This window comes from Bombus huntii, chromosome 11 (assembly GCF_024542735.1).
Source record: "Bombus huntii isolate Logan2020A chromosome 11, iyBomHunt1.1, whole genome shotgun sequence".
Lineage (NCBI taxonomy): Eukaryota > Metazoa > Arthropoda > Insecta > Hymenoptera > Apidae > Bombus > Bombus huntii.
The window spans coordinates 7451665-7476172 of NC_066248.1; the positions used below are offsets into that span (position 1 = coordinate 7451665).

The 24508-nt window shown below is 40.8% G+C and overlaps 1 protein-coding gene across 10 annotated transcripts in view; it reads left to right on the forward strand.

Annotated features, from left to right (window-relative positions):
* The window catches only part of LOC126870824 (agrin-like), a 384318-nt gene extending 360253 nt beyond the window's left edge, over positions 1-24065 (forward strand). For 8 of the 10 annotated variants that reach the window (XM_050628849.1, XM_050628850.1, XM_050628851.1 and 5 more), the window contains 19 exons: positions 1399-1496; positions 6841-6967; positions 7134-7364; positions 7747-8043; positions 8453-8602; positions 8746-9006; positions 9162-9308; positions 9595-9831; positions 14521-14715; positions 15352-15525; positions 16054-16393; positions 16606-16833; positions 16917-17521; positions 17663-18074; positions 18145-18398; positions 18487-18580; positions 18791-18898; positions 19331-19505; positions 19705-24065. In XM_050628849.1, coding sequence (XP_050484806.1) covers positions 1399-1496; positions 6841-6967; positions 7134-7364; positions 7747-8043; positions 8453-8602; positions 8746-9006; positions 9162-9308; positions 9595-9831; positions 14521-14715; positions 15352-15525; positions 16054-16393; positions 16606-16833; positions 16917-17521; positions 17663-18074; positions 18145-18398; positions 18487-18580; positions 18791-18898; positions 19331-19505; positions 19705-19962 — 4391 coding nt within the window. In that variant the 3' untranslated portion in view covers positions 19963-24065. The remainder of the gene's footprint in view (positions 1-1398; positions 1497-6840; positions 6968-7133; positions 7365-7746; positions 8044-8452; positions 8603-8745; positions 9007-9161; positions 9309-9594; positions 9832-14520; positions 14716-15351; positions 15526-16053; positions 16394-16605; positions 16834-16916; positions 17522-17662; positions 18075-18144; positions 18399-18486; positions 18581-18790; positions 18899-19330; positions 19506-19704) is intronic. The other 2 variants (XM_050628848.1, XM_050628847.1) reach the window with 2 other exon arrangements.
* The last annotated feature ends 443 nt before the right edge of the window (positions 24066-24508 follow it).

A 24508-nucleotide genomic window follows, 5' to 3' on the forward strand; every position in this document is an offset into this window, starting at 1 on the left:
CTCTCGAAGGAATATCCTGCGTCACGATGAAACAGATTCCTGACGAGGTGGCAAGCACCCTTACCGCGATCTTCGCTACGCTAGAGCACACCACAGACAGATCGAGCTGAACTTTTCTCATAAGCCACCCCGTGACGCGAGTAACCGTTCGTTTCGGTTGGATCGGGGCGAAAGAAATCCCGGGGAATCGTCGGTAGGAGTCGAACTCTCTGGCACCTCTTCTCCCCAACCGCAAGATAATTTGCATGGTTTAAAATCGCGTGAAACTTCTGAAACGTACTGCTGGGATTCGGTTCCATGCATATCACGGCGCAGGTGACTTCGCCCCTCGCTGAAATTGTATGAGTTGTTACCCCACGGCATGCACGTTGCATATGCATGCAGTTCCTGGGCCTCAACCAACCACCACCACCACCACCACTACCACCACCACCACTACCACCACCACCACCACTACCACCACCACCATCACTACCACCACCATCACTACCACCACCATCACCATTATCTCTGCCTCCTCTTGGCTTTCTCCCGTTTCTATCCTTGGCGTCGACTTCGACTACGGTGTATATACCAGTAGCGAGCACCGGGATTTTCGTATCGCGAGCGTCGAAAGCCAGAAGCTGTACTTCCATCGCCCCATACTCTGATTCTGAATCTGGGTTAGGGTTCTCCGAAGGCTTGTTACCCTCGACCGTAGTAGCACCATCGACACGTCGTCGAAGAGAAGCAGAGCGGTAAGCCGATGCCCCTTTCCTCTCAGATTTCAATGAATTCTAAAGATAACTTCTCGACTGCAAATCCAGCTTCAATAGCAACCGGCTCTACCCGCGCGCTCTCATCGTTCCTCTGGTTCTTGTTGCACCCCTCTTGCACCGCCGTGTGCCATCCCATCCTGCCGTTCGTTCTCTTTGTTCGCAGTCCCCGAATCCTTGCACGCAGTCACATCGGCACAGGCCAGATAATTTCCCTCAAAACGGGTGCAGTTATGCAAATACCAGCATACCGGGAATCTTTATTAATGTCGGCTTGAACGTCGGCCAGAAGGTAGCCAGAACTGCAACAGGGTGGCGGCGGCTGCTTTGTAAGCGCGTCGATGCCCGGAATATCACGGAAACGGAAGCGGAGGTTCGCGCCGCCTTAAACAATTCAGCCAACCGACCCGGCTGGTAAATTAGCGGCTCGTGCGAGATATCGCATGGCATCTCAGATTCCCGGCTAGAACCACGTACGATTTCACGGTGACGAATGGTCTGTCTTGCCACGGCTTTTTGCTCGTGGGCAATTACCGCCGGAGATAGATCGTTCGGATGGCTTCTGTGTTACGTGAAACGAACGAACGGAGACGTTACATGGGTTTCACTTGTTAATTAGAAATGTTTTGTTGTTTGTTCGCAGATGGATGCGAGAATAAGAAATGCGACTTTTACGCGGAGTGCGAGAGCGACAGCGCTGGTGAAGCCAAATGCGTTTGTCCTAGCAAGTGCGAGACCACGGTAAGTATCTGATATAAATTATTTCATGATCGGTTTATTTTTGCTGATAGATAGTTTAATTATTATTATAGTATAATTAAAGTGGTTGGTTGAGAAAGAGAAATCTCTATTAATAGTGGTAATAAAAATAAGAGATCAGATCAAATCGTAGCGAAAAATATGATTTGATAAAAAGAACTGCTATCGATTATTTAAATTAAAATGTATAACTATTTGTTTTGGATGATGAAGTTAGAACAGAACAAATGCATAGGTGATTAACGAAATACGATGGAATCAAATTAAAACATAATTCTTCGAAGAGAATGCTGCTGGCGCGTGGAATCTACTTAACATTTGCGCTAAAACGCGAGCAAATTAATCCCTAAATCGTATTGAAGTAATTGAGTTAATCCTTATCAAAGTGAATCGGGACGCAACGTTAGAAGCTCGGTCAGCCGATTTCAATTTTCCGACGCGCAAATCCGTTCCTGAAATCATAACTTTTATTCCGTTCCCCGGTTGCCACCTTCGTCCTTTTAATGAAATAGAGATGATGCTACAATGCCGCTTGAAAAGAAAATCAAATCTCTAAGAACTCTAATCAAAAGCCAAAGGATGGTTTTCAGAATAATTTCGTCCGAAACATCGCACATTTCATGGTGAATTACATTTCCTATAAAAATTTATTAAACTAGGTACGTTATTCTCCATCGAAAGAACTATAAGTAAATAGTGAAAAAAAATCGTCGCTTCAAAGTTGAAAAATAGCGAATGGCGTTATCTAAATGACTGCTCATACTGCAACATAGAAAGTGATTATTTCATATAACAGTGTTTATTTACCACTTTATTCTTTCCATTTCTAAACATCTTATATTTCATAGTATAAACTACTTTTAAAATACTACAGCAACCGCGAGCTACGTATTTATGATATTCATTATTTATCAACTTTTATTGTGCTATAGCATTATTGTGCTAGTACATATAATTTATCAATTATCGTATTAATTTATCAAATTTACGAGTCGGAAAGATAAAAAATTTCGCTTATCGTCATCGAAGCATCAATCCACGAAATCAACGTCTATGTAGTAATTATGCAGAAAAGAAAATCCTATCAACCATGGTCTGAGACATCGAGTGATGGTCGTTAAACATAATAAACCACCGAACGTGTCGATCTGCCGGCTTTTACGTGCTTACCACCATTCGTAGTGTTAAGCCTCGCTAGTTAGCACGGCTTAAGTAAAATATTCATACCATGATGGATGTGGTGTCGAGTATATATACAGTGCAGAGCCAGAATACGCTGGTCGTGCACGATATTTCGTATTTCCGCTATGTTACTCGATGTTACGCGACCGTGTAATGAACCGTTCGTTTCACCGATACCAACCCACCTTGCCAAATCGACTAACGCGCACGCCATTTTCATTAAAGCCTTTCTATCAATTTTCCTCTCCATTCCCTGTGATTTCATTGCCTTCCCGTTCCTAATTTCGTCAGTCTAGCTTTTCAGGTGTACACTCTTGGACGATTCATTAGCATCGAACGATTTTGATCATTCAAACGATAATATCGGAAATGAATCGAAGCCTTTTTGTACTTTCAATTTTTCTACCTCTAACTTTAAGAGAGCGATGCTCGCCCTCGTTTTATCAGGCTAATTTCTATCAGGTTGGTTACCCAAAGTGTTTCCTCAGAAGGTTCATAAAAATTACCATATATCACACGCTCCTTTTTCAATTTCTCCTCGTTTTCTCTTATTATATTTCTCGTATAATTCCGATATTCGAGAATACACGCTCCGCCTCATGTATTCGCATATTCTACTATCCTAATCCCTCTATCATTTATTCCCCCAAATTTATCGACACCTCGCCGTAATACCACATTGCGGCAAATTCGTCGCTTCCCTCGATCGTTCCATACGAAACGTTCCCATATCCGGCTCGTAACAATCAATCTTTCTGGGAATCGAGGCCAGGCGCACCGTGTTGATTCCCCTCGAAATCCCGAGCGCAGTCTGGAAACGAATACGTGCACCGAGGAGGTGGAAGTAAAAAAAAATAAAAAGAAGGAAAAGGAATGCGACTTTATCGCGGGTAATCCGCGGCGGTTTCCCCGGAAGATCACCCCGAGCAACATTTCCCAGAGCAGAAATATTCGTTGGGAATGGAGAGCACGTCACGGATCCCTGAGATAGTGTTCGCTGGCAAGGAAAGGCTTCTCTCCTTCGATCCAAGCTGGGACACACGGTGGATCGGAAATTCACGGATTCGTGAAACGTCCTGCTGACAAAACCACGAACAATTCCGAGCTCACTCACTCTTGCATGTACGGCGCGGATGTTCCTGGTCGTTCGAGTAACTGCCGCGGGCGCATGCTTCTTTTTCCAAAAAGAAATCGAAAAGGTGGTCGAACCCCGTAGAGGCGATGGCCATCCGTGCTGGGCCCCGGAGCTATTCGAAATTCAACGACGTCCGCGTTAGAACACACTTATGGCCGATCAGCCATCACCTGGAACGACCTCAAACCACAGAACGTAGATACTATCGTCTCGTAAAGTTGTCACGAGATACACGTTTAGCCATCAATCTTTCTCTTCGAGTATTTCAGGAATACCACTGGATCTATTTGAAGTTGATTTGTACGATTGGTTGCTGTAGTATTGAAGCGTGGGTGAGGAGAGTTGATGGAGTAGTTATGGACAATGGAACCTACAGTAAGAACTGATAGATTCTTGAGAATATTTATATTCGACTTTGTACGTTGTATTGTATATTTCTTGATATAAAGTACATTAAACACAATGAAATTTGACTACATTTTTTAAATAAGAAATATTTAATTTAATGATTCGTCACATTGATTTATATAAAATAAAATTAGTCCATTTTTCTATTTATTTGATTTAATCTTTTTGGCACTCTATGCGGGAATAATTTAATTCCTTTCAAACGCAGATACTTAATTATTTAAAAATGAGAAGGAGAGAAATTATGATGCTCAATTTATCGAGCAACTTAAATTTCCTATCGATTGAAATTACTTATATTTCCATAATAAAGGAAGAGATAAAAGACAACGCGAATGGTTGCGAATTGATTGAGGTGCATCAGCATACTTTTTAGTACAGGATCAGCGAGCGTTCCTTCGCGTTCCTTCGTTTTAAACGTGAAATCACATCTTTCGCGCATGGATACACAACGTTGCCACGAATTTGACGCGTCAGCGTTCCATGGGAATAGAAACGAAAGGACTTCGGAGGAAAGATGGGATGAAAAGGACTGAATCAGTGGCACGATGAAAGAGATGAGGGTTAGAGGCATTGTTTGAACTCCAAACGAGGAATATCGGCACGTCCCAGTCACGTTCTTAGAGTCCCACGAATCCTCCATAATTGTCTCGTAAATTACAATAAGAAGGAGGCAAGGTGCGTATCAACTTGTCGCGGAAACTAATTAAAACGTATCGACCGACTGCGGATATTCTCCCCGAGGAGTCTCGTCGTTATATCTTTACCCTTCATCGTGGAAATAGAACTGTGATATTTATTAATCCGCTGAGTGGATTAAAAGATAAAAGAATGCAACGGAAAAAGAATCGGACGACAAAGCTTTCGTTCGTCACATAATTGCTTTTTTAAGTCAATTATCCTGTTTACTACGGACATGCTTCTTTGAAATTCAATATCAAAAATGTAATGATACGAAGTAAATTGTTCCAATAGAACACCGACTTGTCTTTAATCTTCTATACTTTGGTTAAACGTTGCTTAAAGCATTAATTAACTGTCGTTGTTGTCGTAAAAAATACTCTCCGCTGAAATATCAATTTTCTCCATTATAATTTCTCGATTATATTCTATCACTCTTTTACATCGGTTGAGGTATCAAGCACGAACATACAGTTAGTCGAAAAAATATCCGTGGCATGTTAAAAATTATGTATGCATCCTGTTACGCCGGGCGACTCTCTGCCTGGCCCAGGTCACACACCGCGGGCCAGACGGACACCAGATGTCCGCTCTTCCGTACGGCGTACCCTCAATAGTCTTAAGCATCCGTCATAAACCCGAGCCACTTGCCTGCTAAGGTCCTTCAAACAAACATCTGTTTCCGAGGAATTTCTCGAGACTATTGTCTACCACGGCTTAACTAAGGAAAGTTGGTTTTTCGCACGTACGCTGCAACTGTCCTCCCACTAACCACTTTCTCTCGAGGGCGGTTGAGACCCTTCGTTTAACCAATTAGAAACGAAGCCTATTCCCTCACTCTCCTAAATAACATCGGCACCAACAAATCCGATGGTCCCGTGCGCTAGACACACCCATCCTTAGCTTTCCTCCGACACATCATCGTCTCCCAAGACGGTACTGATTTTACATCCTTCGAACGGTCAACATCCTTCGAGCGGGTAGACACACCCGCAGATCAGTCACTCATTCATCTCGTACATACGCACCAGTGTAAGTGCCTTCGTTATAAGTTGTGGAATAAACGGTGAAATATAACTTACTATACTGTGTCATATTCATTCAACCACCTCTGTTATCTTAACCGAAACAGGGGAACGACTACTTCGCGGCGTCGATTCACCGAATCGTAGCGAGAATTTACGCCTCTCGCTGACGCGTTTCCCTCGCGACCGCGTCTCTCCGCGAACGGTCGTAACACATCCGAATACTTTTGCCATTATCTGTATTGCCCTCGGCCATACTTGATCATGTTTCACCATGATTTTCTTTTAGTTTACAAATATTTCATCGCGGCACAATATATTCATGATCGCACTTACATTCGGGAATAACTCGCACGTAAAAACGCAGAAGGAACGCTAAAAAAAAGCAAAAGAAATGTAGAGGAAGCGGTAGAGGGCAAGTCACGTTGGCCGACAACGCGTGTAATAAGCAAACAACAACGTGGCTGGATACCGCAACCAGGCTAATTAAGTTTCGCTCTTTCGCGTATTATTTCTCATCCCTGTACGCCACCCATCCCCCAGCATCGTGACGCCAACGTATGTTAGAACACCGGCCCGACTGCGCCTTAGCCGCGTGCAACAAGTGCGAAACGCGTGCTGCCTCGCGTTTTTCTGCTATTTTTTCTCACGAACCCACCCACCTACGTAAATATCGCGAGAAGATGTTATATATAATACATTGGTTTTGGTGAAGCAGAAAAGATGTATCTTCAGAAAACTAAAAAATGGCGATAGTTGTATTATTATACATTAGGCTGAGCAAAAAGTTCACAAATACGATATGCTAGAAAGTATATAGTATGTACGTAGTATCGTAGATAGTAACTAAACATTTTGTTGCATAGTAATAATAAATCTTCTATGTCAATTTCAGACGAAAGAACCCGTACAGGAGAAAATTTGCGGCTCCAATGGTATAACTTACGCCAACGAATGCTCTTTGAAGGTGGCCTCTTGCACTTCTCAAACTGACATCGCTATTAGTTACGTAGGCGACTGTGGTGAGTTCTTTAGATACTTTCATATTTTGTATCATCGTCAACGTCGCGTAAAATTTATTGGATAGCAGTCAATCGGTGGTATAAAAAGAACATTCAATTTATTCGCTGAGTAAAGTATTCAAGCAGGATTATCGGGAAGGTATAAGGAGAAGATAAACGTTTTCAGAGCTTTGCGCAAGAATAGAGTGCGATCATGGAGCTCATTGCATGGCTGGCGTCTGTGTGTGTCCTGAAGAGTGTCCTGAGAGCACTGGAGAACCAGTGTGCGGCAGCGATGCCAAGACATACCCGTCGGAGTGTGAATTGCAAAAGGCTGCCTGTGGAAGGGATCCTAAATTGCCGGTCTTGCACGTGATATTCTACGGCGATTGCGGTGAACGATTCGTTGCAGCACTCAGTAAGCTATCTGATCCTTTCCATAATCTAATCGTGCTTTTCTTTCAAATTCGAAAAGAAACTTTCAATCTTTTAAACTAAAAATTAATTCACTATAATAAATAATTGTTGAGCGATCGATACTTCGATAATTGGGGTCTCTACGAATATAAAATGTAAAATCTCTCGAGAATGCAAAATATCTTCATCGATCGTTAATAGTGTAAAGTCTTGTTTCAATAACGCGATAGACGCAACTTCTCGTGCATCACTCGTTGCCATCTCGACGATATTAATTGCGCTAGCTTAAGGACACCGCTCTAACAAAACTAACCATCCAACGACAATCTTGTATAATAGCTTTTACTACTCTAACCATGCCTTAATCGCTACGCTTCTAATAGCTACGATGTCGACGCCTGCGGTGGTTCGATTGGCCACCACCGCGGTTGACGTGACCAGCACTCAGGTACGCGAAGCATGCAAGAACATTAACTGCGATTTCGAGGCTACTTGCGAGCTGGGCCCGGACGATTATCCCAGGTGCAGCTGCAAATTCGACTGCGCCTCGATTTCCCAAGAAAATATGCGCCCTGTTTGCGGCAGCGATCTAAGGACCTATTCGTCCCTCTGTGCCATGAAAATGGAGGCCTGCCAGAGGCAGCAAGAGCTAAGACCTAGACCTCTCGATCTTTGCCAAGGTTCGCAGCAGCTTCCGCTAACTTCACTCGATCCGCTGTATAATTGCCTGGATTTTCGATTCGATTAGCCATTCCATTGCTTGTTCCTCTGCTTTGCCTCCTAACTTTTAAATTAACTTTTGAATTAGTTTATTTTCAGAATATTTTCAGACTTTTATTTGTCTGTTATATTCGCGACGCTTTCTTCAAAAGAAAATATAATTACAATTTTAATTACATTTAAATTACAACACCTTAGTGTGTTATTTACGATATAATTTTTCTCTCTTCCTTTGTAGAATTGTAAGTGTGAATAACATTGTAATTACTTTTAATTTTCTCCGTCGCTAACTGTCTTAATTATAATTTATCATTTGTTTATTATACACTTTTATAAGCGAACATAATTCAGACGAGACTTTTAACCCAGGTATGGAAGTGAAACCTTGTAACGGCGATCCTCCATTGGTGGATGCCGATGGGAAAGAGTACGATTGCGGTAATGGTCCAGAACGACGAGATTGCCCGAGCAACAGTTATTGCCATCAAACTACGCGACTAGCTCGATGCTGCAGAAAAGGTCAGTCCTTTCGATGGAAATTTTAGTTTTAGAAAATTCTTTCAAACATATTTCGCATGTTATTACTAACGTCTTGCGATTTGCTATGAATAAAAAAAACGTTGTACTAAAGAGAAGGTCAACGTAAATTATCGATTATTTAGCTCAAGGAACCCAAGTCGTAAAGTGCTCAGACTCCTGGCACGGCTGCTGTCCGGATGGCAAAACGGCCGCACGCGGGCCCAATGGCGCAGGTTGTCCGAGTTTATGCAACTGCAACAGGTTAGGCAGTGTTTCTGATACCTGCAATCCAGAAACCGGACAATGCGAGTGCAAACCAGGTGTAGGCGGTCTGAAATGCGATAGATGTATGCCTGGTTATTGGGGCTTGCCTAAAATCAGCGAGGGACATCAAGGATGTATACGTAAGGATGACTGAAATTCTGTTTAGTAATTTACACGAAGAGATTATTGCTTTATATCTGGAATTTAATGGACGATGATATATTTCAATATGAAAGTTAGTTTATCGATTGAATTAATATTAATCGACACGTCAAATTTCCTTTGAATGATCCAGCATGCGGCTGCTCGCTCTTTGGTTCCGTTAGAGAAGACTGCGAACAAATGACAGGTCGCTGCGTTTGCAAACCGGATATCCAGGGCCAGAAATGTACCATTTGCACCGACCACAACAAGATATTAACACCTACAGGGTGCTATTCAGGTATCACGCGAAAGGCAACTTCCACAGAATATAGTATAACTCAAATCTCAACCAATTTGCTTCCATCGACGCCTAAAATTGAATATACAGTAGAAAAATTATCGTCCTGGAATAGTACCAAGTCATTTAAATCCCAAAAAAATTTCCTTTCATATAAAACCAAATTTACAACGATATAGCGTCAGGTGTTATATAGACTCTGTGTAACTCTGTATAAACTGAACTAATATTCCAACCGAATAACATCCATCGATCGATTTAACGGGTTCGTTCTGTTTGTTTGCAGCCGATACGATACCGCCGATCCCGACGTCTTGCAACGAGCTGGAATGCTATTCCGGCGGGCAGTGTTCGGAAATCGGTGGACCACACTGTGTTTGTCCGTCGTCCTGTCCATCGGACATACCGTCCGTGCCGGTTTGCGGTAGTGACGGACAGACATACGACAACGAGTGTGAGCTCAGGCTGTACGCTTGTCGCCATCAAGCAGACGTGGTCACACAGGCCTTCGGCCACTGCAGAGGTGGGTTCACTGAACATACGCCGTACAGGCCGCCTTATATTCTGCATTACTAAACTAATTAACCACTGGGAGCACTTTTCACACGTTGGATCAGCTGTCGAACAGGACTCGCTCCTGTCTATAAAACGCAAATTTATTCTCTAGAGATTAATCGGTCTTGATAGCTGGTGAATGGCGTAGTACAATAAAATAGTTCATCAACGTGTTTGTTAATTTTGTAGTGAATTTTCAGAATGTTTTGTTTATATACGAAGGCCATAGAGGAAAACATGATAAGTCGTATCTTTTATGAAACATCCAGAAATCAATAGAAATAGACTTATCATATTTCTTCCGTGTGTTCGATTATAGTTTGCGAATAAGGAATACAATACATATATCTGTTTGTAAAAATTAGGTGACGAGCAGCGAATATATAATATTTAAGAAGTTAACGATAGACGAGAAGAGAGGGATTGTTTAAAGCACGAGATATTGTCGTAACGATTTCGAGGGTTCACGAATTTTAGAATAACTTAATTAGGAACAAGTGTTATCTAGAAGCTGGAGCTTGAAGTAGGGAATTTAATGATATATTTATCAACGTATGGGAGATGCAATATCGCACAGCCTGATTAAAATTAGGACTAACATCTAACCTGTTCCTTTGTATCCATTACGTGATAATAAACTTATCAAGTTTCTACTAACATGTATACATATATGTTTATAACCCCTTTACACCCGAAACGCTTGCCCACACTACTTTGCTTGCTTTCTTCTTGCTAACGTTCTATGATTAACGTTGCACCATGATCTTTCCCTTTAAAAGAATAAACAACCCGTCGATCAACGATTTAACAAGAAAGAAAGCAAAGTAAGTCAATTTACAATTAATTTAATAACATATTTACCGTACTTGTTTCATTAATTGGAATTTCTATTCCTTTCTATCGATTTATCCACCTTTTTCTTTTTCTAAACCGAGTTCGAACGAAATCGTGGAATTGAAAGGTAGAAAAGATTGAACAGGATACGTATCGCGGAATTTCCTTTATCCCAAGAGTACGCTATCTCACTCGTAGGTAAATTCTGGGAAAGTTGGTGACGTTAACTCGCGAAACTAAGCGCCAAAGGTGGATTTAACTAAATCACCGTTGACTTGGAAGCGAAGTCCCGTCTTAAGTGGTCCCTGTGAGCTATGCCCGGCCGGAACTTACATCGGAACCTTAAGAAACGGTAACGAAACGCCTTGCCCAGGCCGTTAAGCACAACTCCGCCATCAAAATGAATTAGTCCGCGACAGATCTAGAGTCTTTCGAAAGTTCGAACGAATGCAGTATCGACCGCTGTTTGATACCACTGACCCCACATAAATTTAACCGTCGGAGATTCGGTCGATATCGTGTTCAATAGATGGTCGCGATAAATCTATCCAAGAAAAAATTCTCTTTGCATCTCGTTCCAATGTATTCTAGCGAATTCACGTGGACCAGGTAATCAGGAAAAGGGTTTCAATACCTGGCTTTTCGAACTCCTCGAACTAGCTCGTTATCTACTTTATTTTCTATTCGTTTCAATTGCTATATCTGTTATTATAAATGGGAAAACTTACTTAGCGTAACTTAAGTTTCACGTGTAACTCATGCATTCGCAATTGAAAATGAAAAAAAATGAAATTTAACAGGTACAAAGAAAGAAACCTTTGAGGTGGTTTATTATACGTATTAGTTTATTAAAAAGACGAGTGATAAAATTGTAATAGTCAGTGTATATTAAAATCACTTTAAATACAAGTACAGAAATAGTGTACACCGGTTGTTATCGTCGCTCGCTCGATACTACTGTTCGACTCTACGCTCGCTATTCGACTGCATGACTGGCTATAAAGATTCGCTATACTAGCTGTCCTAGAGAGCACGTTCGTCTATCTGTATCGACCGGAGCTGTTATAAAAAGTTCGAATGTAACTGCGGTTCACGATTGCAAATAACGGCGATAATATTTTGTCCGGAGTTCGTTTACCTTTGAACCTATTAAACCAAACCAACACTCCAAGGCACAATAATATGAACCTCTCCCGATTCGAATCTTCCATTGGCTCATGTGCCGCTACACTTTTAAAAATATGAGTTTATAAAAATAATATAAAAATTATTTTAAATTATCATACACTTCCTCGTTATAATATCCTCGGATGAAAAGTCATAATCGTTTATTACAATACAATATTATTATTGTTAATACAAGAGCATAATCGATAAATCCACGTTAAAGTTCCTCGATATCTACCATAAAATCATCGGATTGTAAATATTGTGGAATACAAGAACTCTTGGAACCTCACGTATAGTCGATAGACTCGTCGAACGAAGCAACGAGTCTTAACCAAGAAGAAAACGGAGAGAAGCCTCTCCATCTGTCGCTGCAGAGTATTCCACATTCACTGACAAAGTTCGCGGAGTGAAACGTCGAAATCTATTAAAGTCTCCTCCTGGTTCCGTAACCTCTCACCCCTTATTTTCGATTGCTCAGCCCCCCCCCCCGCCCTCCAAAGCCCCCCCCCCCCCCCCCCCCCCGCCCTCCAAAGCGCCCCCCCGCCCTCCAAAGCCCCGCCTCAGCAACGTTGCCCTGGTCCTCCCTTGTCGCTGAAAGTCAATCTCTTAAAAAGTTCTTCTTTCTCGGGACTCACTCTACAGAGTCAAACATAAATCAGATTACTTTGAGCAGATGAACCATCCTCTTTCCTCTTACAGCCTCTCCGCCACTGTTGTCATGTTTTATACCGAAAGGAAGCAGCTCCCTCTCTGCATAGTAGAAGGCTACTATTTTTTCATCACGTTTTCCCTTCTTCCCCCGTACGTGACGTAGAACAATTTCCGCGAGCGAAATATCGCATGGAACCGCACGCGGTCGACGCCACTTTCAACCCCGTAAATATTGTATGCCGCAATTTCTTCGACGTTCCTCGCGTGATCTCTTTTCCGTGTTGAGGATACGCGACTACTGAAAGAAGAATGGATATCCCGCTTACGTGGACATTCTGACGTGACGTGAAGTTTGATTAAGGGAGAGGGTGCGTTTGATCGATGTGACGCACGAAAAAGGAAGGGGCGAGACTATTAATTGTTTCGTTCGACTGGAATGAACGAAGCTGAATTGGAGTATCATTATTTTGGGAGATCATTGGGAGAGTCGAAGAGGCATCTTGTACGAATCGAGTGTCTGTCTGTCCGTTGATCTACTATCCTATCATTTATTTTGTACTCGGTTTAACCGTTCTGCCAATCTCTTCCAATTTTAAGAAGAGAATTCGCCGAATTTTTCCTCGTATGCAAAGGGAACTTTATCTTACGTATTTCATCGTCGTACTTCGTGTCGAAAATAATCCTAATTAAAAAGGAAATATTATCCCAATTAGCGGCGATAGCGAGAGAGTCGAAAGACAGGTAGAAAATATTTATACCTGTCAATATTGACATCGTCATCTCGAAATTCAATTACATGTCGTGAGCACGTTTGTCTTCATATATACATAAGTATTTAATATGTACATACATACATATAACACATACATAAGTATTGAATTCATGCATGGGTGAAACTTGTTTCCCACCGAAAGCAGAAAACCGTTAACGATTCATGAAAAACGAGAATAAAATGTAAAACCAAGAAATAGCTGCGTGACATCATTCACATCTGTCTGTTCCACTTCACCTATTTGAACTCTCAACTTCATCAAAATTCCACGCTTTCAGCAGATAAATACGTAGCTAATCCTACTCCAGTTCTTTGGTACTCTTTGTAAAATAAACAGGGAGGGAATGAAATAATGGAACAGGGAAACGGTAACGTCGATAAAGCCAACCCCTCCGATGAAAAGGCCAATCGTCGATGTGGATCGAGAAAGAAATTCTCTCGGTTCGTAAATGTCAACTCGTATTTGCCGTCAGATTCTCTTCTCCGCCAATCAACGAACTCTTAAATTGGCTAAATCCATTCCTCTCGCCCCATTCAACCCCTTCTCCATCCATTTCTACACACCAATTTTCCAAGCAGAAAATATTTTCATCGGAGACCGAATGCGAGCGGGAGAAAAATTTCGTTGTCGGTTTGTCCCGCAGTCGATAAAAGCGTTGATTATATCGAGAGGAATATGCGACGATCGGCACAGCGGCGGGAGGCAAGGGGTAAACATACAAAAACCGAGAGAGGAAAAAATAATGGAAAGAGTGGAGGACAGTGAAAGTCGTCAATGTGAAATAATAGGAAGCAACGCTGCAATTGGAAAGTAATTAAAATCCCATTAAGCTGTCTTCGGTTTCTGATGCCAACTCGGACTTCCTAGTTTCGATAGAATATGCTATCCGATTTTTATCATTTCAAAAATTCACGATGCGCTTCCGCTACTTTGTTCGAGACTGAAAGTTCCCCTTTATTCGTACAATGACTTACTACGATATTAAGTGGTTCGCTATAGAACTTGTTTGTCAATATGTTACGTGCGTTATATAATACACCTTTTAAATGGTCAAATGTGCTTCCAAATATATATTTTAAAAGAAATTATTTATATATTACAATTCGTTGCTCGTCCAAAACGAGTTTATTTTTGAGCGTCGTCTAATTCTGAAATCGTAACCTTGTCTTTCCATCGCATCACCCAAAACGAACAGTGGTAGAATTGTGGAACGTTCGTAAAATTTTCAGACGATCCCATGGTGAATACGGACTTCCCCGTTAAAAGGTATACAGCAGTGCAATATACCCAACCAGCAGCCGCCATTTCTCCGTTATCGAAATCTACCAGGCATCTCTTGGTGCCGGAACCGGATCCTCGCTATTATTACACCCACAGGGCGCATCAAGAAACCATCACGATCGACAGGGACAATTTAAAGCACGGTAAAAATCGAGCCCAATTCCATTCTACGCCCGTCCGTGTCGATATTTCATCCCAAAGTTACACGCGACGACTACGAAATGCAATCTTGCGCGCTATCTTTCATTTTGTTTTAAGACATCTACGTGTCCGTCCTTTAAATTCCATTCTATTAAACTACCGTAATCTACTTATCTACAAACATTTCAACGCGATAACGAAATATCAATATCCCGGGGAAATTAAAGTCAAATTTAATCAAACGAATTTCCGTCCGCCACTTTCAGTATTCAGTGATACACGTAGCACCAGAGCCAAATGCATTTCGTCATAAGTTTCTGTAACCGGTGCTACGTAATTATCGTCGTCGCGATAACGTTAACAGCGTGACGTAATTAATAGTTTGAAATAGCGTTGAATAAATACTACGAATTAATATGTTTGTGCTCTTGTGCACGCGCTAGTTTGCCTATGTGTATATGTCTGTATGTGTGCGCTTCGAAACGTGCATTCCTAAATCCGCTTGACGGTTAATTCTGAATCAGCTCGACGTTGGTAATCGGATCGATGTCGTACGGAACCAAGACCGTACGAGAAATGCCTTTTTTCTCCAGACTCAATGCAGAGACGTCGATTTATCCGTTAATTCTGCTTTTCAGGAGTGGCGGCAGCGTATAGACCAACCCCGGCGACGATTCGCGTGGTCACCGCGTTGCTCGGCGACCTCTGTACCGACGACAAGGATTGCACCATTCCTAACAGCGAATGCTCCAATGGAGGTTGCATTTGCTCGGAAGGATACGCGGAAACCAGCGACAGACAGGAATGTTTTGGTAATTGATCCGATCTTATCTACTCTGGTTGTTCTTGGGGATTTCTCCTGTTTATTCGAGCGATGGTTTTGCATTTTTCTCTCTTAATGCGGATACGATAATAGCAGTGTAAAGTAGTAAATGGTAGAGATAAAATACGAAGATTAGCGATAAAAATTTTAAAAACTCTTATAATGGTCATATTATTTCATAAGTACATCTTCCAAAATATACGTCTTTCTTTTACAAAAAGTACTTATTCTTTAAAGCAAAATACAATCTCACAAATTTTACGTGTCGCTCATTTCAAGCAGAGTTACCAAAGAAATTATATTATAGAATAACATTAATTTTCTTATTACAAAGGAACAAAGACCATTTGCATTACGTTCTTTCGGCTTCTAAGAGCAAAGTGTCGTTCAAACGAGGTGTAAGTGAAAGAGAAGAAAATAGATACAGAAAGGGGCTCTCTTTGACCGAATCTTCCAACGTTATTTGCGCCGTGTAAAGATGAAGAAAAGAATGTAAAAGAAACTGACCCTTTTCCAGCTAATTACGTGCCTGTTACACCGACCGAAGAATTTCGTGCCTGCTTGTCGTATCCGTGTCACGCGACATCGACGTGCATCGATCTGCCGAGCGCAACGTTCGTTTGCATCTGTCGTCCAAATTACACCGGTCTATTATGCGACGAGGAGATCAACAAAAGGGATTACGAGGTGCCGTCGTTCGACGGCAAGAGCTACGTCAGGATGAACAGATTGAAGGCTTACCACAAGTTCAGCGTCGAGGTTGAGTTCAAGACGTACGCTGACAACGGGATTATACTTTACAACCAACAGAAGAGCGACGGCACCGGGGATTTCGTCTCGTTAGCCATCGTCGACGGGTCTGTAGTTGTTATCTCCTGAATTAGTATCATTCACGTGAATATAGTTACGTTGGTGTATTGATAATGCCTTGTTGGTTTATTCGGGAAAGATTCTTATCTTCTAAACACGGTTATTTCAATACATGACATTATATATCGAGCTAATGAATCATAGATTAAAAAGTTCGCACTTTCGTGTATACTATTTAGGATTTAATTTATTTTTACAGACATGTACAGTTTCGATACAATTTAGGGAATGGCCCTGTAATTCTTTCCTCGCCTGAAAGAATTACTATGAAAACGTTTCATCGAGTTGCCGCGAAAAGATATCACAAGGACGGCGTTTTAATTTTCAACGATGGGGAAGATGTTGCTGGTCAAAGTCAAGGAATGTTGAAGTCGCTCGATCTCAACCAAGATACGTTCGTCGGGAACATGCCTACTAATTATTCTAAGTAATTTTTCCCTCGCAATTACTCGTCTAGTCCTCGCATTTCATCGAGAAATTTAATAACGCGAAAGCTTTTTATCTGCGCAGGGTTTACGATAATATCGGTACCAACCATGGGTTCCTCGGTTGCATACGAAAATTGAAAATCAATCGAAACTTCGTCGATCTTCATGTGGGCCGCGATAAAGAGATCTTGGAGACTTATCGTGTGAAAGAATGCGGAGAGAACGCGTGCGCCAATCTACCTTGCCAAAACGGCGCAACATGTCAGCCCATCTTCGAGGAAGATCTCTGCAACGGTCGCGAGTGCAGAAGAATTCAGAAACGAGGGAAAGGTAAAAACAAGAATGGCATGAACATTGTCAGATGCAAGGGATCGCATTGCATCTCGATCGATCAACGCAGATCGAAGAAAAACGCGAAGAAACGTTGCGCGGCACCTAAGTGCGATTACGATTACGACATCGATTACGAGACGAGCTTCGAACATGGCAATTACGCAGTGGAGAAATACGATCCGCCTGATTATAGATGCATCTGTCCACCTCAGTTCACTGGCAGAAATTGCGAAGAGTCTTTAGATCCTTGTATAGGCGAACCTTGTCAGCATGGAGCCACTTGTGATATTCTTCCACAAGGTGGTTACGTTTGCAAGTGTCCACCTGGCAGGACTGGAGAACACTGTGAAATCCGTGAGTAAAAATTCGTTTGATATGTATTCGTTAACGAGATACATTGTACCGATTCGTTAAAGTTAATGACGTTTGTTTTTACATCACTGAACAACTTATCGAATAATTTATTGAATAACTTCGTCGTTTAATTAATTCTAGTCGACGCTGAGTTAACAGAGCTATTGATACCCGAAATGTCCGGGGACGGTTTCTTGGAACTCCCATGCTTGGAAGGTGTAGCGAAAGCGTTCTCCATCGAATTATGGTTTCTCACGCACGCCAACGACGGTTTGCTACTTTACAATGGCCAGTTGAACAACGGACGTGGTGATTTCATTAGTCTGAACTTGGTCCAGGGCAAACTGGAGTTTAGATTCAATCTTGGAAGTGGTATCGCCAATATTACCTCTCCAGACCCTGTTACGCTCGACACGTGGCATTGTGTTCGAATCAGTAGATTGGGCAGAGAAGGAGTTCTTCAATTAGACGACGGAACTGTTGCCAGAGGACTGTCCGGAAGTCCGTTAACGGAACTGAATCTCGAAATGCCTCTTTATGTTGGCGGCGTTAAGTGAGTTTCTAAATATGTTTCGTTCAACGAAGAACTTTAGATAGAAAATATATATTTCTTTAAATGGTAGACATTGGCGAGAAGTTCATCGACTCGCTGGAGCCTGGACTGGATTGGTAGGCGCGGTACAAAGACTGATGGTGAATGGAAAAACGTACCAAAATTTAGCTGTCAACGTTACTCAACATAATACGGAAATCTATGATGGTTTACCATGTCCTAACAACGAGAACCCTTGTCACAATGGTGGAGTATGTTTACCTCTGTTAAACAGTTATCTGTGCAAATGTGCGAACGGTTACAATGGTCTCCACTGCGAATTTTGTAAGTAATGTTCGTCACATCTTATTAAAAATGAACTGTAAAATTTTGTAAACACAAAGAGATGTTTCTTTCTTTCTTAATTTGCTAGTCATGGGCTACGATGTATCCACGGAATTATCCGAAAGGCCAGTGCGTTTCAAGGGCGACAATTTCTTACAATTTAAGCACCGAAACGGAAGAAGGTAAATCGAATCGATCAACGATCGAATCAGTAAACGTTTTCTAAAAGTTCTATCGCATACTCCTAAGTCACTGCATCTACACCTCTTAAGGTACTAATCCGAATTAGGAGCACCAAGTTAGGTTGTTCAATAACGTTAGTAACAGTAGACTAATTAGATCCTTCTTCAATCAAAGTATCACTAACCTTTTGATTGTGTAACACCGACTAGTACTAACTCAACTAATACTACCCTCGGCGAGTACTTTGAGGAGTCCTACTCCGACTACGACTTGGAGGAGGATGTCGACTACGATTACGACAGTTACGATTACACGGAGTAAGTTTCTAGGAAGAATAGCTGTGGTGTACTCGTTTGAGGGAGAGACCTTTATTATCTGTGCCTATGTATCGCCGTGTCTGCTAACCTATTTATTCGATAATAGAGAATGCTAATATCATGCCCTTCAAACCTAATCAGAGAAACTTTCATCAGTAATTGTGGTCAAAAACAATTTGCTAAAAATTGTACAAAATAAAAGCAAAACGCCAATAATTATTGATATACTTTAGATAATCTTATATTTTAAAAGAGCTTTAACTTTCAAAGCCATACCATGAAATATAGGGTTACTAGGGTTGATATTGTATGATTTTTATTTATTTTATAGCAATGCTTGCTTGTATGTATTATGTCTTTGTCCTATGGCACCGTAGCTCAATATTTAAGACTAAGCACACCAAACACGCACTAAAGAAAACGATATTGTAGACGCAAGGGTCAGCAGTCGAATAAATTTGAGCTGAGACTGAGAACAACGCATCCGGATGGCTTGATTGCCTGGGTTGGAAGAGGCAAAATCGAACATCTTATTTTATCGTTACACGGCGGCCAAGTTCTTCTTACGTACAAGAGCAAGAGCGAGCAGATATCATTGAGGAGTAGGGTTAGTATTAGTGTTTTATCAATTATGTATCGTATTATGAAAGTTATCGAATGCTTAACGTCATCGATCAATTGGAACTAAATGAAATAATTAATTAGTAGGTTTAAACTTAAACTAATCGATAATATTTCTAGTTTATTAGCGATTATTAAATTAATTGAAGTATTACAAATGTTTTACCGATGGTTTTTGTATGCAGGAACGGGTGGACGATGGTGTTTTCCACCATATCAGGGCATCGAGAAGACGAAGAACGTCGATGATACAAATCGACGATTTCACTCCGGTGAAAGTATCCACAGAGACCACCCTGTTAACGACAAACGGCAAGCTGTTCGTCGGTGGAAAACCCGGCCATCGAGGCATCAAAGGCTGCGTGTCAGACTTCGTAGTGGATAAACGACGTCTTCAGCTGAACAGGCGGAAGATCGAGTACTGTCACGACAACGATGTATGATAACGAATCCCGGAAACGACGATTGTCAACGTGATATCGCCTTTGGCCACGCTTGTCGACTTGACGACGCTTTTGTCTTCGACGAGTTAGCATCTGCCTAAAACGGACAAAGACGAACGCGAAGGAAATCGTTGGTGGTGTTCGTTTCTGGGGGAAACGGAGGGAACGAGACACGAGGTTTGAACGATTCCAATGAAAACGAAGAAACAGAAAGCGAGATGGCGGAAAGAAACTGGGCTTGTAACCGACAAGGAGACACGTGATTCCTGCCAAAGCTGTACGAGAGAATACAATGAAAAGGGACTCGCCAATCGTGCTACAGCAAGGATAAATGGCGGATCCAATAACAATAGCAAGCTAACTCGTATATTTATTTTTCGTTCGGGATAGTATAGGGAAACAGAGTCCCATTTGTCGTTCGTTTGCCACAACGAATGATCAGACGGTAGAGAAGAGGTGAATAGGAGGAGCATCTCTCGTGTTAAATGCTGAACGTTCTCATCTAAGGACAATAATATATTTTTAAGGTGACGAGATTAAATATACATATGAATAAATATATGTATGTATAAAATTTAACGCGTATACGTATAAATTTGGGGCTATGGGGAGGAAATGCTTGTAAAGCATCGAGTTGAAGCTGAGTGGTAAGAACAGTGGGATGGGGGGATTTCCGGGGTCAAAAATACAGAGACGGGCGTGAAAGGGATAAAACTCATCGATATTCGTTTAGACGTTACTCTGTAAGTTAAATATATCGAAGCACCTATAAATGTTTTACGATGCCAAGACTGATTAATGGGGGAAAGAGAGAACGTAAGAGGAAGAGTTGAGAGAGTTAAAATAAATGACAAAAAAAAATAGTTAAAACAGAAAAAAAAACAGAAAAACAAAGCGATAAATCGGTGTTATGTTTGAGTGTTTCGGTAGAGAGATTTAAATGATCGTGCATTATCAGAATATAGAAGAATGTATTTTAAAGGACTTGTTGATTTACGCCAGTAGAGAAAAACGATAAAAAAGAAAAGAAGAAAAAGATGAACGAACAAGATAAATACACACACATACACACACACGCGTACACGTAACACACGTAACATACATAAATAAGAATTATACGAACAGATACGCCGTACAACGTTGTTTCTAGGCAAGCAAGGCTTTTTACAAATGCGCAAAGGAATAGATATATATATATATTATATTACTATGATTATATTATATATATAAATATATATATTATACATATGACACTATATGCAGATTACATTCCATTTAATGGACACAGGTACCATGATGAATGTGTATCGTCGATCGGTCACGATCATCGATGTATCGTTACATTTCGACCCGGTACTAAAGAATGCATCGAGCTTGCCTCGAAGACACTCCATTTCCGTTCGACAATCTCCAACACACTTGCACGAGATAGTTTCGCAATCGATTCTAAAATGCTTACGAGCGTGATCACAGGTTTCTTCTTCATATACAGGGTTCACGGAAACGCACGGTCTACCGCGATCGATTAAATTGTAAATGGACTAGAATCGAAGAAAATAGAAGAATCGAAGACATGTATGCATTAAATAACCGAGAACGAAGTCGAATCGTTTCCATCGAGTTGAGTTCCTTCGACGAATCGAAAGGAATTCGAAAGGAAGGTGTCTAGAATGTGGAAACGAAGATCGTGAATTTATACTCGAGATCTACAATTCTGATCGATTCTATAAAACACGGAAAACGATTCGGCGTCTGAAAATGATGCGAAAATAATAATAATATTATTAATTATATGATAATGTACCGCTTGTGTGTAATCGAATGATCAACGAGAAGGAGTGTCTGAATGAAAGCTGACGTATGGTTGAAGAAAGAAAAATAGATACCGTGCCGGGATATACTACTTGTAAATATGATTAACATGTGCTGATCTACGAGTTGATTATCGTTTTACTATCGTGTACTAAAGCTCGCGTAAGCGTGCGCATAAGTCGGACCTAAGAGAAAATCGTCAGAACGACCTAATTATAATCGTAATGATTCATCGAATAAGCCTTTTACGACGAAGTTTTTCTTCCTTTTTGTTTAAATTTCTTTTCTTCCGTCGCTCGTGGAAACGAAACAATGTCTGCGTCAACGTGTTCTTCCCCTGCTCGTCGATCCTGTTAACGATCGCGACAAAATGTCGAAGACAGCCTAAGTTCTAATCGTTAATGGCGACTGCCGATCTTCGGTCGCAGAAAGAGACGTTATCGAAGATTTTTCAACTCGCCTCGTCGAATATTTCCAGCGTCGCTCGATTTATCGAACGAACAGAAGTTTCATTTTTTAATACGAAAACGAAACGAACTAATTAGTACGGTTGCCAGTTCGCGATACTGGACGCCATTAATGAAAAAATGTCGTAACTTTTAAGGTTGTTTTTTGTGCGCACCGTTTAAATACGTAATTTCTAGAAGCTAAGCGCCAAACACAATACATATCTTTGACGTGCATAAGATCATATACATATATTTGTAAAATTCATCACGTGGAGTCGATATTCTTATCGACATGTAAATAATGACCATACATTGTCTGGAAATGTTCGACGTTAACTATGTTGTAAGTAAAGTGATTCTATGAAGGAAACGAGCGTCGATCGACCAAACTATTGCGTAATTATTCAAAAGAAGCGCGTGAATATTTTCCTCACCGCTACTACGACGAATCTTCTAATGGTTTTTAAACGTATCTTTTCTATTATGTTCTTTCGTTCGAAAGATGCACACTTATACAATTTTTATAATGTAACGTCTCAAAGCAATCATATCTATTTCATATCTGTCGATCTATAACGGTCGGTGTGCAAAGAAAATTCTGAAAGGAAAGAGTTCGTTCTCGAATAATTAAGCCTTGACTATATAAAAATTGTTCCTCGTTAGAGAATTCGGATTGATCGCGAGCAATATTGTCACATATCCTCCCTCTTGAAATGTGATCCTTTGTATTCTTCCAATGAATATCGCTGTTCAACATATCGAAACGAATTTGTGGCCAGTAATGCGTCTCCTGGAAGAACAAGAGAAAAGAAGAATGTTTTATTGTAACGAAAATAGAAAGAAGATCTGCTTCGATCGTCGACGTTGCTTTCGCGAATATACTGCGTTTTATATATATACATATATATCTATATAAAAAAAAAGAGGAAGTTAGATTCGAAACGTATTATAATTATATTTCTATCGAATGTATTTGAATTTGTAATGGTTAAGAAAGAAATTCGTAGGTTTCGGTTATATATGTAAGTTAATTATTAAATTTCGACTGTAATAATTTTTTGCTACATCGAAAGGGTTGCTACTTCGTGAAAACATACATTGAAGAACAACAATGGAAGAGATAGGGAAATATTCTAAAATTTTTATGTTATTATTGCGTGAACTGTGTTCTCATTGTCGATCGCAAGTGTTGAACCGCCATATCTCATTTTTTTTTTGCGGTACATTGTCATTGGATCGTCAATGTGTCCGACATTTACGTGCGTGTTATCGTAAAAACTACGGTGTATAATGCGTAATCGACGGAACGGTACAAAATAAAACAACAAAGATGTCATCTGACTTACTTTACGAAATCGTTCGACGAAAAAGAAGTTTCACGATGCTGGTATGATTCAAAGAACGGGAGCGTATATAAGGAGCGAGGAAAAATTTCAATCCATGCCTGAGAATTACTGCCAACCTAGATAGAGATCACAGGATCGATGTTTTTGCCTCTAAAGCTTCCCCGTCCCTAAGAAATTTATCGACTCGTGAGTCACAAAATTTTATAAAACGAGAGAAATCGATTGTCCCTATGAAACACATAAGAGAGACACAAAATGATTTGTCGAGATTTCCGATTGTGCGTGCAACATCGTTCAGTGTCGTTTATTTCTCACGGAGACTAACACCTATCGCGGCAGGGCGATCGTCTGAATTAGTTTTTTTACTTTGATACCGTCTTTACTGCGACCATTCGCCGTTTGCTGACCTAAAGTATTTGTGAGCTACACTGTATAACAAAAAGTACGCGTTGTAAAGTGACTGTATATACAAAAATAAATTATGCGATTATCTTGAGCGTCGTGTTTTTCTACCCTCTACTCATTTTGTTTTATTTGTAGATTTACATTTTTTCATATTTAATGCATAAGAATCTTCATTTCAGTTATTAATTTATTATAAAAATTCCATCGAATAATTTTTCATTAATTAAGAATATTTTAGCAGACACTAATCAAGCTAATACTTGCAGTCAAACGAAATTACCCAGGGGATTAAACTATCGCTATAGAATACATTGGCGGTCGCTAATGATATTCAGTCGTCAGACTCTGTGATTCTCCTATTCCATTTAAACTCCTTCTACACCTGGATCCTCGACTCTAAAGTTGCCAAGATATCGTAGATGACATTAACTTGCAGTTTCACGATCGCGCAATTTTGGAGATATAGCTGGTGTGATCAATTTCAAGTTTATTAGATTCTCCGTGCGAGAATGTCTATTCTGTAGACACGCGTAT